At 36.9% G+C, this 15559-nt stretch overlaps 1 protein-coding gene across 1 annotated transcript in view; it reads right to left on the bottom strand.

Moving 5' to 3' along the window:
• CFAP47 (cilia and flagella associated protein 47) overlaps positions 1–15559 on the bottom strand; it is a 492482-nt gene that overhangs the window by 441161 nt on the left and 35762 nt on the right. The window contains 7 exon segments of the mRNA XM_077760783.1: positions 2919–3160; positions 3454–3670; positions 8448–8544; positions 8641–8827; positions 9431–9583; positions 13833–14046; positions 15256–15445. Coding sequence (XP_077616909.1) covers positions 2919–3160; positions 3454–3670; positions 8448–8544; positions 8641–8827; positions 9431–9583; positions 13833–14046; positions 15256–15445 — 1300 coding nt within the window.

The following is a 15559-nucleotide window of genomic DNA, read 5'->3' as shown; positions in this document are numbered from 1 at the left end:
GAGAGAGAGAGACAGCGTGAGCAGGGGAGGGTCAGAGAGAGAGGGAGTCACAGACTCTGAAACAGGCTCCAGGCTCCGAGCTGGCAGTCAGCACAGAGCCCGACGCGGGGCTCGAACCCACGAACCGCGAGATCATGACCCAAGCAAAAGTCGGACGCTTAACCGACTAAGCCACCCAGGCGCCCCGAAAGAACAAATATTGTTAAAACGTTGGTAGTACCCAAAGCAATCTACATATTCAATGCAAAATAACAGTAGCATTCTTCACAGAGCTAGAACAAACAATCCTAAAATTTGTGTGAAACTAAAAACGACCCTGAAAGCCAAAGCAATCTTGAAAAAGAAAACCAAAACTGGAGGCACCAGAATTCCAGAATTCAAGATGTATTACAAAGCTGTAATCATCAAGACAGTATAGTACTGGCACAAAAAGAGACACCAAGATCAATGGAACAGAAAAGAGAACCCAGAAATGGACCCACAAATGTATGGCCAACTAATCTTTGACAAAGCAGGGAAGAATTTCCAATGGACAGTCTTTTCAGCAAATGGTGTTGGGAAAATTGGACAGCGACATGCAAAAAAATGAACCTGAACCACTTTCTTACACCATACACAAATATAAACTCNATCATGACCCAAGCAAAAGTCGGACGCTTAACCGACTAAGCCACCCAGGCGCCCCGAAAGAACAAATATTGTTAAAACGTTGGTAGTACCCAAAGCAATCTACATATTCAATGCAAAATAACAGTAGCATTCTTCACAGAGCTAGAACAAACAATCCTAAAATTTGTGTGAAACTAAAAACGACCCTGAAAGCCAAAGCAATCTTGAAAAAGAAAACCAAAACTGGAGGCACCAGAATTCCAGAATTCAAGATGTATTACAAAGCTGTAATCATCAAGACAGTATAGTACTGGCACAAAAAGAGACACCAAGATCAATGGAACAGAAAAGAGAACCCAGAAATGGACCCACAAATGTATGGCCAACTAATCTTTGACAAAGCAGGGAAGAATTTCCAATGGACAGTCTTTTCAGCAAATGGTGTTGGGAAAATTGGACAGCGACATGCAAAAAAATGAACCTGAACCACTTTCTTACACCATACACAAATATAAACTCAAATGGATGAAAGACCTAAACATAAAACAGGAAGCCATCAAAATCCTAGAGGAGAAAGCAGGCAACAACCTCTCTGACCTTGGCCGCAGTAACCTCTTACTCAACGTGTCTCCAGAGGCAAGGGAAACAAAAAGCAAAAATGAACTAGTGGGCCCTCATCAAGATAAAAACCTCCTGCACGGTGAAGGAAACAATCAGCAAAACTAAAAGGCAAATGAGAAAATGGGAGTAGATACTTGCCACTGACATATCAGATAAAGGGTTAGTACCCAAAATCTGTAAGGAAGTTATCAAACTCAACCCAAGAAACACATAATCCAGTGAAGAAATTACATGCAAAAGACATGAATAGACACTTTTCCACAGAAGACATCCAGATAGCTAACAGACACATGAAAAAATGCTCATCACTCACCATCAGGGAAATACAAATCAAAACCACAATGAAATACCAACTCACACCTGTCAGAATGGTAAAATCAACTCAGGCAACAACAGAAGTTAGCAAGGACAAGAAGAGGAACCCTTCTGCACTGCTGGTGGGAACATAAACTGGTGCAGCTCCTCTAGAAAACAGTCTGGAGGTTCCTCAAAAAATTAAAAATACAACTACCCTACAACCCAGCAATTGCACTAGTGGGTATTTATCCAAAGATACAGGTGTGATGGTTCAAAGGGCCATATACACTCCAATGTTGATAGCAGCTCTACTGACAAAAGCAAAGTATGGAAAGAGGCCAAATGTCCATCGCCAGATGAACAGATAAAGAAGACATGGTGTATGTATGTATTATATATATATAATACATATATACACCCACATACACACAATGAAGTGGTATATATTTATATATACACATATATACACAAAATGGAGTATTACTCGGCAATCAAATAGAATGAAATCCTGCCATCTGCAACAACGTGGATGGAATTAGAGTATATTATACTAACTGAAATTAGAGAAAGACAAATATCATGACTTCACTCATGTGGAATTTAAGATACAAAACAGGTGAACATAAGGGAAGGGAAGGGAAGCAAAAACAATATAAAAACAGGGAAGGGACAAAACATAAGAGACTCTAGTTTTAAATTTTTTTTAATGTTTATTTATTTTTTGAGAGAGAGACAGAGTATAAGCAGAGGAGGTGCAGAGAGAGAGGGGGAAACACAGAATCAGAAGCAGGCTCCAGGCTCTGAGCTGTTAGCACAGAGTACAACACAGGGCTCGAACCCATGGACTGGAAGATCATGACCTGAGCCAAAGTTGGCTGCTTAACCAACTGAGCCACCCAGGTGCCCCTAAGAGACTCTTAAATATAGAGAACAAACCAAGGGTTACTGAAGGGGTTGTGGGTGGGAGAATGGGGTAAAAGGGCAAGGGACATTAAAGAAGACACTTGGGATGAGCACTGGGTGTTTTATGTAGGGATCAATGACTGGATTCTACTCCTGAAATCATTGTTGCGCTATATGCTAACTAACCTCGATGTAAGTTTAAATGAACTTTTTTAAAAAATGGTTACAATAGGACTGGCTGTCTCAGTTGGAAGAGCATGTGACTCTTGATCTCAGGGCTATGAGTTCAAGCCCCATGTTGGGTGTGGAGATTACTAAAAAATAAACAAATAAACTAAAAAAAGAAAACGAAAGTATATGCCCCAGTGACCCTCTCTGATTTGTTTCCTTTTTTAGGACCATTATACAGTTCCCACTCGATAAATGATTACTGCCTGAGAACATGAATAAATTAGTGTCTAAATCAAACAAATAGAATAAACTATTACCTTTAGCTGGACGAATGGAAAATGCCATTCCTCTTTCTGTGTCTACTGGTTGCCATTCAAATTTGGCGAAATAATTCTGATGGTTATACAAACCAACTGTCCCCATAAAACATGTTTTCACTGAGAAGCCTTGTGGTCTCAAAACTAGCTCTTTAGAAGATAGCTCCAGCTCTACTGGCATGACAACGGCCATCACCAGGATATGCCCACCAGGTATATTGTTCACTGTAAAGGTGAATGACCTGTAACACAGCAGAAGCATGCCAACTTAACTGATAATAGCTATTTGCAATTACAGAATTCAGTTACATGTAAAAATGCATATATTATTAACATCTGCAATTCTTAGTAAGCAATACATCAAAATATTTATGGTAGGCTACCACTGAATTATCAATCTACAAATCGATGCATGTATTGTTTCTATGTTTGAGGACCAAATATAACATATGCTATAATTATTGAAGCAAAAAATGCATATTCTACAAAAGGACACTTAAACTCTAGCATATAGAAGTTAAAAAATAAATCCTACTTCCAAAATTTTCCAATGGTGGGAGATTCAAATACCATTGAAATGTAAGTACTAGCTGTCGGTGGAATCACATATGAAAATTGGTTGGTTTTCTGAAGTTCTTTCAAATTAATATCTAGCTGGATCAAAATATGCATAGGTAGCATATTAACAACATGCAGGAGACGAGTATTTGTGGAGTTCACACATATATCACCAAAATTAAGGACAGAGGGCCCTGAAAAAATGAAAAGTTATTAGGTTTAGTGTTGGCAAATGTACTGTTATTTTTTTAAGTCTTCATATTATATTTTCATCAATTAATTTATAAAAATGATACTTAGAAAACTACTTACTGTATTATCAGAAGTTACTAACCAAGATTTTTATCTAAATGTCCGTGATTTGGTATTTGGATTTTGTTGGCTAAAATTAAATATAAACATATCCTCATTATGTGGCAAATTGTAGAGAAAAATTATTGGCATTCTTTATAACTCAGTACATGAATTTTCACTACAACACTTTCTCCACATCCATCAATACATTTATGTTCATTTATCCAGAATTTAGAGAAATGGGTAATTTTCCCACTAATTAGTACTTGTTTTCTCTTTTAAATGACAAAAGTTTTTAGATCATTACAATTTTAATAATTATGTCTTATTCTACTTTTTTAACAAATCAATTTAATCAGAACTGATATAGAATGNTAAACTTACGCTTCTACCTCAAGAAGCTAGGGGGAAAAACGAATAATCCAAATAAAAGATACAGAGCAAAGAGAAGAAAATGACAAATACAAGAAATCACTGAAATTAAAAACAGAAAACTATAGAGAAAATCAATGAAACCAAATGCNAAACCCTTTCTGAGACTTAAAAAGAAGAATAACAAGAAAAACATAAATTTTCAATATTAAGAAGAAGAGAGGCTATATCATTACAGATGTTTCAGACCCAGACATTAAGAGGATAATTTGGGAATGCTTTAAACAATTCTATGCACATAAAGGGGATGTCTTTGATAGAGGGGATAGATTCCTGGAAAATCACAAACTATCAAAAGTCTCCTAAAATGGTACAGATTATCTGAACAGTCCTACAACTATTAAAGAAAATGAATTTGTNCCTCTGGGAATGAATTCTCCCTTCCCAGATGTTTTCTCTGAAAAACTCAAACATTTAAAGAGCAATATAATTCTACATACTCTCTTTCAGAATACGGAAGAAGAATGAACACTTTCTAACTCTCTGAACTCAGGTTATGAGGACAACGTTAATGTGGGAAAAAAAGACAATAAAAATAAACTTTAAAAAAGCAAAACTGCAGACCAATAATACGTTTTATGAAAAGAGCTACAAAATTCTAGATTCTACTAGACATTATGTCTACTGTGAAGTAGACAGAAAAGAAAGTGGGAAGAATCTGAGACAGAAATACTGTACAAAAAAATACATGTTGTGAAAGAGGAATGGAGAGAGAAAATGAGACACAAAGTATGGCNGTTTACCACCTCTCTGGGCCTCACTTTATTCATCTCTAAAGTGGAAATAAAAGCAATTACCTTATAAGTCGCTTACATCATTTAAAGGATTAAATAAGATCATGTTTGTACACTGTTCAACATAATGCCTGGCCTTTAATATGTATTAATAAATCATAACTTAAAACCAAAGTGACTGGTCATTCGCTGATGAAGCAAACAATACTATGCATAACATCCAATGTAGCCCAAATTTTACAAGTTTTCACTGTCTCAATTAATCTCCAAATCCTCTTCTGTGGCTCTGGACAATCACTTTAATTTTTAAAAATATAAATATTGAGGAAAATTTTCTGAAACCGTAATCTCCTTTGATAGTGCCAGTCCCTGTTCTGTGCAGAGGCTCAAAAAAACCCTTTCAGGTATAAAAATGAGAGTGATACAAAATTCTCACCCTCAGAGTTGCTGACCTTGTAAACTCACACAGGGGCCCTGTCCCCAGAGAGAGGGTCATTTTTTAAATACTTAAGGGTGCCTGGGTGGCTCAGTTGGTTAAGCGTCTGATTCTTGATTTTAGCTCAGGTCATGATCTCACAGGTTCATGAGTTCGAGCCCCACATCGGGTTCTGTACTGATGGGGTGGAGCCTGCTTGGGATTCTGTTTCCCTCTCTCTCTCTCTCCTCTGCTTGCTATCTCTCTCAAAACAAATGACAATAAATTTTAAAGTAACACAATATAACATAAAATACTTAGGACACCAGGTAAGGAAGACAGAGCTGGTGGAGGAGTTGTAGAGGGGACACTAAACACTGCCCTCTAACTTTGCTCCCTTTGAATCTGTATAGGTTTGCTTGTCTGATTAGTCAGTCACTAATTTGGAAGACACAGCTTACCATCCAATAAAGAAAGGCAAGTCCCTGGGACTATAAAGCCTAGTACCTATCACATGTCTGGCACAAGAGAGAGGCCCAGTGAACGTTGTGTGACCTGAAATGAACTCCATATGCAAACTCCAGACAGGCAATGAACTAACGAGGTCCCAGTCTGCCACACGGAAGTGCCTCATTGTCACTGTGTGGCAGGGAGCTTTAGCTCCAGTGCTCTTATAGCACTGAGTCCTATTTCCCATTCAGAAACTCAGTGAATGGTGACAGATTCCAACTCTTTTTACCAGTCCATGTCACCTGCTTTCCCCAGAGCCAGATTCCGCTTTGGGCATTTCCCATAGTCCTCACTGATCTGAGGACTTGGCCTCTGAGCAGCCATACATAATACATAATAAGCTATCACCACCCAGATATTTAATCACTTCCCATTGTGTTGCCTCTGGCCTTGTACCTCTTTGGACATCACCTTCAGTCTGGATAATTTAAGAATTGGTATTTGGTGTTTTGTGTGCTGGGTTCTCCCTAAAGGGAGAATCAGCAAATCCATGTCAATTAAATCATCCTCTGCCCACATCTCCCTCAGGACCACCCTAATCCTGCCTAGAATGAAATGCCAACTTCCTCTTCAGCCTAGTACAGACTACTCTTTCTTTAACCATAATCATCCTTTAATAGGCTCCGTGAAAATGACCTAGGGAGGGACATTGTTCAGCGTCTCTGCAAAGGTAAAAAGGAGTTGTCACTTGTTTCTTAACTTAGGGATGTTCTCAGAATAATAATTATCTCAATGGCAAACATTCAGAGAATGACCTGAGATTTGAATACTGGTTGGGGCAAGGAAAAGATCCAGAAGGAAGACAAAGTGGGTCTTAATAAGATCCTATTTATAGCTATAATGGCCAAAGCAATCTTGAATTAAAAAAGTAAATTTGGGGGCTCAGTTAGTTAAGCGTCCGACTTTGGCTCAGGTCATGATCTCCTGGTTTGTGAGCTCAAGCCCCATGTCAGGCTCTGTGCTGACGGCTCAGAACCTGGAGCCTGCTTCACATTCTGTGTCTCCCTCTCTCTCCCCCTCCCCTGTTTCCTCTCTCCCTCCCTCTCCCTCTCCCTCTCCCTCTCTCTCTCAAATATAATAAACATTAAGAAAAAATTTTTTAAAGCAAATCTGGAGGATTTACACTTATCAATTTCAAAACTTACTCTAAAGGTACAGTATCAAAGTGTAGAACTGTCATGAGGATAGACATACAGATCAATGGAACAGAAGTGAGACTCTGGAAATAAACCCTACCATATATGGTTAATTGATTTTAGACAAAGGTGCCAAGGTAATTCAATGAGGAATGATAACATTTTCAACAAATGGTGCTGGGACAATTGCATACAACAATATGAATTTAGACTCTTAACTTACTACCTAAAAATTAACTCAAAAGGAACTGTGGATCTTAAATCTAAGATCTAAAAGTATAAACAGTTTAGAAGAAAACAAGAAAAAATACTTGTGACATTGAGTTAGGTACAGATTTCTTGGGCAAGAAATCAGAAGCAGGATCTAGAAAAGAAAAAACTTTAGTATTTTTTGTTTAAATTGATAAATTCAATTTCAGTTAAAGTAAAAACTTCTGTGTTAAGGAACATTATTTAAAAAAACAAAAAAACAAAACCAAGCCACACACTTTGGAAATCATGTATTTGATAAAGGACTTGTATCCAGAACATATAAACAATTGGTACAAATCTATAAGAAGGCAGCAAATATTCAAATTAAAAATTGGGCTAAGAATTTGAAAGACACTACTCCAAGGGATATATATATTTATGTCTATTTAAATGCATGAAAATCTATTCATCATCTTAGTCACGAGGAAAATGCAAATCAAAACCACAGTGAGAACATTTCCCATCACAAGGATGGCTATAATCAAAAAGAAAATAACAGCTGCTTGTGAGAATGTGGAGGAACTATAATCCTCATACATTGTTGGTGGGACTGTAACTTGGTGCACTTTGGAAAGTTTTTGGTAGTTTCTTGAAATGTTAGACATAAATTTACCACACAACTCAGCAATTCCATTCCTAGGAATCTAACCAAAAGAAATGAAAACATATGTTCACTCCAAGAATTATATGTGAACGCTTATAGCAACATGATTCACAACAGCCTCAGACCAGAAATGGCGCATGTCCATCAACTAGTAAATGGATAAACAAAATGTGGTATTCCCGTAAAATGAAATGCTATTTAGACAGAAAAAGGAACAAAATATTTATACCTACTTAAACCTTTGGGATGAACCTCACAAAACAGTATGCTAGGTAAAAGCAGCAATATAAGAGAGAATACATATTGTTATGATTCCTTTCACATGAAATGTTCAGAAGAGGCAAATCTGTAGTGAGAGAAAATTGATTAATGGTTGCCTGGAGGTAGGGGTGCAAATTGCGAGTAAGTACACAAGGTCCTGAGAATGATGGTAGCATTCTAAAATTGAATTATGGTGACGGTTGCATAATTCCATAAATTTACTAAGATTCATGGACTTGCACACTTAAAATAGGTCAGTTTTATGGAATATAAATTATACTTCAATAAGCCTGTTAAAAAACAAAGGATTAGTAGGTTTTTATAGATTCTTACCAACAATTACTTGATGAATTTGCTTTGGTGTCAAAATTAAGCTGCAGTCATGCTTTTCATGGGGCGTGGATGGGTCTGATTTAAGTCCTTTGAGAACCTGTGGAAAACCATTACCCCAAAGTTAATTTTCAATATTAGCAAAAGATATTTTAGGAATTCTCATGGTTTCATAAATGTAAAATATCACACATGCCTTTCTTTTCAGAGCCTTTGTCTCCTTGGATGCTATATTTCTAGTATTTAGCAATTGGTTACATTTGATCTGACGCCAGGCTGCAGATAATTCCTCTTCTATTTCCGTTACTGAGAGTGAAGGTGACTTTAGACCCGATGCTGGCTGTAATCCTATGTCTGTATTGTTATATGAATCCATGCACTGCCTATTGAAATCATAATAAAAACTAACTGAGGGCAAGTGTTTTAGAAAATACAATGGCAAATCCAAACATTCCCTGTAGGGCAGGCTTCTGCTGCCCCACTCAGAACCACTTAAACAGAACAATGCACTAATCTGCATAAAATCTCCCTCCACTGACTAGACCCCATTCTCAAACACTTCACCAAGGAAGTCACACTCACTCCACCACACCCTAGGACAGCTCACAAGAACTGGCTGGTACTGAGCACAAAACACAAGGTCCTTTGGCTCAATGTAGGAACAACTACGTGGTATAATTTCTGCTTCAAGAGACCCTAGGCATCAGGCTGAGTAAGCCTTATTTGAAACACATCATCTCTCAGTTCCCCACCCTGTCCTATTCTGCTTTCCTTGTTTCTCCTTGTTTCTGGGGAAACCCCAACCTAAGACATTCCCAAACCAAAAGTAAAGAAGGAAACAACTGCAGAAAAAGTTGTTCAATGTTTTGCTATTCCTATAAATGAAAAGGTCACTTAAATCACTAAAAAGAAACTAAGGAGTAAAGAAAAAATTCTGGCTCTATAGGCACCCCAATCTCTTTCATACTGTTTGAAGTGAACCTTACCTCTCTGCTTGTTTCTGCATACGCACATTTCTTAAATGTTTAATGTATCTGTCATAATAGTTTTCATGTTCTTGCTTTTCAATTCTTTCAAGTTCAGTATATGCAAAATCAGGATCCACATAGTTATATCTTGGAATCTTTGTGAAAATTGTCCTACAAGATGACAAAGTTATGTTAATGTTTTTATATCTGCATTTATTCTATCGGTATTTATTATCTCAGGGGCTAACCACAGAATGGTGAATTGGGCAGATTCTAGTCCTTTCCCTTATATAGCAAGATATTATTACACACAGAACTAGAATAATATCTAATATTCTCCCTAACCAAATTAGAAAGAAAACTCCTAAGGTCACTAGAATACAATGGTGACTACCCTAAAACCACTCTTGAGGAATTCATAAAGTAGGCAATTTCAAGAGTTTTAGGTTTACACATGGGACTAGATCTGAATTTGACTAGTGTTTCCTAAGAGTTGACTACATTTAGATGATTGTGATCAAAATTAGAAAAAAAATGCATAATAATAAATCCTTTTGTTAAACACATTACTTTTTTATAATCTCAGAGTTCATATAATAACCATCAATGAACCATACACAGAAACCAATTCACAAATTAATCACAACTACTTTATATCTCATGTTCACTCATCTGAATTCATGTTGTTCCTTTTGCCCACCATATATTTTCCATAAATACAAAAAGTACAATTATTCACATCTTCTGGCCTTGGGCTGCCTCAATTCTCATCAAACTGTATTAGTCATTAAGATTCTCGCCCTCAAAAATTGACTCAACTATGCACTTATTAGTCATACAGTCAAATAAAATTTAACATTTCCCTCTGTTTTCAACAAGTCCTCTATGGTTACACAGTAAGATAACTTTAACTGAATGAGAGACAATAAGAGTGAAATAAATGCTTTTCTATTCAAAGATAGTTGTTGAAAAGACTCTCGAGAACCAAAGCAATCTTGAGAAGAAAAAAGCTGGAGGCATCACAATTCCAGATTTCAAGATACACTACAAAACTATACTCACCAAGACAGTATGGTCCTGGCACAAAACCAGACACATAGATCAATGGAAAAAACAGAGAGGCCAAAGATAAACCCAACTTAATATAGTCAATTAATCTTCCACAAAGAAGGCAAGAATATACAATTAGGAAAAGACAGCCTCTTCAATAGATGGTGCTGGGAAAACTGGACAGCTACAAGCAAAAGAATGAAAATGGACCACTTTATTACACCATACACAAAAATAAACTCCAAATAGATTAAAGACCTAAATGTGAGACTTGAAGCCTAATACTCCTAAAAGAAAACACAGGCAGTAATCGCTTTGACAGCAGTCTTAGCAATATTTTTCAGGATATGTCTCCTCAAGCAAGGGAAACAAAAGCAAAAATAACCTATCTGACTATATCAAACTAAAAAGCTTTTGCACAATGAAGGAAACCATCTGAATAGTATAGGCAACCTACTGAATGAGAGAAGATATTTGCAAACAATGTACCCAATGAGGGGTTAGTATCCAAAATATATAAAGAACTCATATAAGACAACACACAAAAAAAACTCTTAATACAATTTAAAAAATAGACAGAGGAATGGAATACTTATTTTTCCTAAGAAGACATACAGATAGACAACAGACTCAAGAAAATGTGCTCAACATCACTAATCACAAGGGAAATAAACCCACAATGAGATATCACCTTACACATGTCAGGATGGCTAGTATTAAAAAGACAAGGGATAACAAGTGTTGATGAGGATGTGGAAAAAAGGGAACCCTCCTACATTGTTGATGTGAATGTAAATTAGTACAGCCACTGTGGAAGACAGCATGGAAGTTCCTCAAAAAATTAAAAATAGAAATACCATACAACCCAGTAATTCCACTTCTGGGTATTTACCCAAAGAAAACAAAAACACTAACTCAGAAGGGTACATGCACTGCTATGTTTATTGCAGCATTATTTACTACAGTCAAGATATGGAAGCAGCCCAAGAGTCCATCGACTGATGAATGGATAAAGTGTGTGTGTGTGTGTGTGTGTGTGTGTGTGTGTGTATACACTGTGGAATCTTATTCAGTGATAAAAAAATAGAATGAAATCTTACCATTTGCAACAATATGGATGGAGCTACAGAGTATAATGCTAAGCAACATTAATCAGGGAAAGACAAATATTGTACAGTATGATTTCATTCAAATACAGAATTTAAGAAAAAAAACAAACGAGCAAAGGGGAAAAAACAGAGCGAGACAAATCAAGAAAGAGACTCTTGGGGCACCCCTGGTGGCTCAGTTGGTTAAGCATCTGACTCCCGATTTCACCTCAGGTCATCATCTCATGGTCATGAAACTGAGCCTCCTGTGAACTTCCATGTTGGGTGCTTAAGATTCTCTCTCCCTCTCCCACTGCCTCCACCTGCCACTCACCCTCACACACACCCTCTCTCTCAAAAACAAACAAACAGACGCTTAGAAACCAATCTGATGATTACCAGAGGGGAGATGGGTGGAGGGAGGAGTTAAATATGTCATGGGGTTTAAGGAGCGCACAGGTTGTGATGAGCACCTGGTGATATGTGGAATAGCTGAATCACTATCCTGTACACCTAAAGCTAACATAACATTATATGTTAACTAGCTGAAATTAAAATAAAAACTTTAAAAAAGGAATAAACTTCATAAAATACCTCTTTAGCTTTCAGTAGGTGATTTTTTTAATGTGCAAAATAGAAGGGAAAAAATTATTATGCAAATAAAACATTGTTCCTCATTGATTTATTAAAAAAATATTTACCCAGTGCCTACTATAATGCCTGGCACTCCTCTAAGCATAGGACATACTGCAGTAAACAAAAGTTAGACAAAAGCTCCTAATTTATTTTGTCAAAAATCATTAAAGAAATGCATTAATAAATAAAACCGCAATTACAGTTACCAATAATTTATTTTTTTTAATGCTTCTGTATTTTGAGAGAGAGAGCATGAGTGCAAGCAGGGGAGGAGCAGAGAGAGAAGGACAGAATCCTATGCAGGTTCCATGCTGTAAGAGGAGACCCCAAGGAGGGGCTTGATCCCATGGACCATGAGAACCTGAGCCAAAATCAAGTCTGGCACTTAACCAACTGAGCCATCAAGTGCCCTGTTACCAATAATTTAACACATCATGAAATTTCATTACTTAAAATTACTAACTGCTAACCAGAAAATAACTAAATTTTGTATTTCTATTAGTATGGAAAAGAATAATATGAGAAAAATAATTTTGGTCATGAGATCAATAGGAAATGCTTAGCCTTCAAAAAAGTATCTGGCATTTTTTAGTACATATGATTAAGACTGATTTAGACAGAAACAAAATATTAATATTACATTAACATATGTCTATACAAATATATTTGTGTAAGCATGGGAAAGAACTGAAAATACATAAAACAGTGTTTCCAAAAACTACTTCTGTATGGGTTGGAATACAATTAGTGAGAGAGAGGAAGGAGTTTTCCTTCATTATACTACATTATTATTTAAAATCAAGTCTAAGTGATTTTTTCACTCCTATGTTTCATGGTACTTGTCAAACAAAAAAGAGAGGGAGAAAAGCTGGTATGGACAAAATCTGTAAAATGAAATAATAAGACAGACTATATAAAAACCCAAAATTTTCCAATTGTGGATAATAAAACAATTATGACCTAAAATCAAATGATATTGCAAGAAAATGGTTATACAATTAAGTGAGCTTAATGACACACCAAAGGTAAAGAGACAAGCAGAGAAACCCCAGGGATATTACTTAGTTTAGACAGTTGATAGTAGCACACAAGGAGGCAGAAAAGAAACTCATTTCTATCTTCAAAGTATAAAAACCAGGATGCATGGGTTTCTTCTAAGCACTTGGAAGGCAGTAATTTCTTTGGGGTTTGGATGGATTTTAACTGAGGTCTAACATCACTTTTGATCCTCACTGTTGAAGGTTTTAGTTCAATTTGGGGAAGGTTGATGATGACAATTATGATGCTTATTTTTATCTTAGAGAAACTGAAGCCGCTGGCCATACTTAATGAATAGGACTACTCTGAGAACTTGATCTATTTCTAAAAGTGATTATTTCCATTATTCTATACTTGTCAACAGCATATTTAAATAAGCATCTGGCAAACCATTCACTCCCTGTCAAGCACACAGAGAGGTGATAAGAGGTTAGACAAAGCAAATACAGTAGCATTCAAGAACCATCTCCTCCAATGTAAAACAAAAAAAAAAAAGAGAGAAAGAAATTATTACCATTATTACTGTCATCATTACTTTGTTACAGCAAGAACTGCATTGCTGGTAATTGTGCCTTTCAAAATTTCAACTTTTTAATACAGCATGTTACCTGAAATGTTTACGCTGGTCTCCAGACCTGATACTTGCAGCTCGATCATTGGGAAAGGCTATCAGTGCATTCTTCATTGACTCTTTATTTAGGTGATGACTGTGAAGGTGTGTCATCGGTGATTGAAGCATTGCAACAGGTACATGGTCCTTCAATTTTGGCAAGTCTCTGACCACAAACTGTCCCATAGGATTACTGACCAAAGCAGATATACCTTTTATAGAATTGGATATTAAGTTAAATATGGTTCTTTGAATTTCAGCTGTCCAAATAACTTCAATGTATGAATACACTACACCAGTGGTTCTAACTTAAAATTAAGTCTCTAAACAAACACGTTCAAAAAAATACAAATAAGTCATTAAAAACATTTTTATTTGGGGCACCAGGGTGGCTCGGTCAGTTGAGCATCTGACTTCAGCTCAGGTCATGATATCACACTTTGAGTTTGAGCCCCGCATTGGGCTCTGGGCTGACAGCTCGGAGCCTGGAGCTTGCTTCAGATTCTGTGTCTCCCTCTCCCTCTGCCCCTCCCCTGCTCATGTTCTGTCTCTCTGTTCCTCAAAAATAAATAAATGTTAAATAATCTTTTTAAATGTTTAATGTTTACTTATTTTTGAGAGAGAGCGTGAGTAGGGCAGAGGCAGAGAGAGGGGCACACAGAATCCAAAGCAGGCTCCAGGCTCTGAGTCGTCAGCACNAAAATGGACCTACACAAAACAATTCTGCAAAATAATGCATGCATAAGATATAAAACATAGTAACTTGAAGGAATGGGTTAGCCCATATGACACAAGTTTTCATAGATTAAAAAGAGCTGAATATCAGCAGTTTCATATGGTTCAATGTATAAAAGATAATTGAGTATTATATGAAACAGCAGCAACACGAAAATCCATGGAGTGGTCAAAATTAGTTTATATATTATAGACTAAAAAGAAAATTTCAAACATAAAAACCATTAAAATATGTAAATTTTATAGATCACTAAACCAGTGCTATTCTAATTTTAATCCTCAAAATGGCAACATCAGCAACTGGTGGGGACATGTCAGAAATAAGAATTTTGGGGTTCTAACAAAGACCTACTTAATTATTTCTGGGGGGGCGCCTGGGTGCNAAACAGGCTCCAGGCTCTGAGCTGGCAGTCAGCACAGAGCCCGACGCGGGGCTCGAACCCACGAACCGCGAGATCATGACCCAAGCGAAAGTCGGACGCTCAACCGACTAAGCCACCCAGGCGCCCCCAGTGGTACCTATTTTAACCAGTCTTCCAGAGGATTTTGATGCATTCAAAGGTAAGACCACAAGGTTAGACTACATGTGATATATATATAGCTAAGCAATCAGTGTGTTAAGATAATCCTACATAACCTCCATTAGAAAATTTTTTAAAAAAAGGAAAGGGTCAAAAATAGCTTACCAGGATTAACTTTCAACACAACTTTCTTAGTGGAAGGTTTGCAGACACTCTTGAAATACAAATATAATTGATGAAAAGGTTTCAGCGATGCAGACTGCAAATTTTCATCAGCCACTGAGCCAATAATCTCTATCAACTGCTTCACTTTAAAGACTCCTACTTGATGTGGAATGAATGAACATATCACATTCTATAAAAGAAAAAGTAACCAAATGCTATAGGCTGAATGTCTGTGAACCCCCAAAACTCTTATGTTTAAGCCTAATGTCCAGTGTGACAGAATTAGGAGATTGGGGCCATTGGG

Source organism: Crocuta crocuta, unplaced genomic scaffold (assembly GCF_008692635.1).
Source record: "Crocuta crocuta isolate KB4526 unplaced genomic scaffold, BGI_CrCroc_1.0 scaffold696, whole genome shotgun sequence".
Taxonomy (NCBI): Eukaryota; Metazoa; Chordata; class Mammalia; order Carnivora; family Hyaenidae; genus Crocuta; species Crocuta crocuta.
Note: the sequence above shows the minus strand (reverse complement) of the source record. Positions and strands in the feature narration are given on the sequence as shown.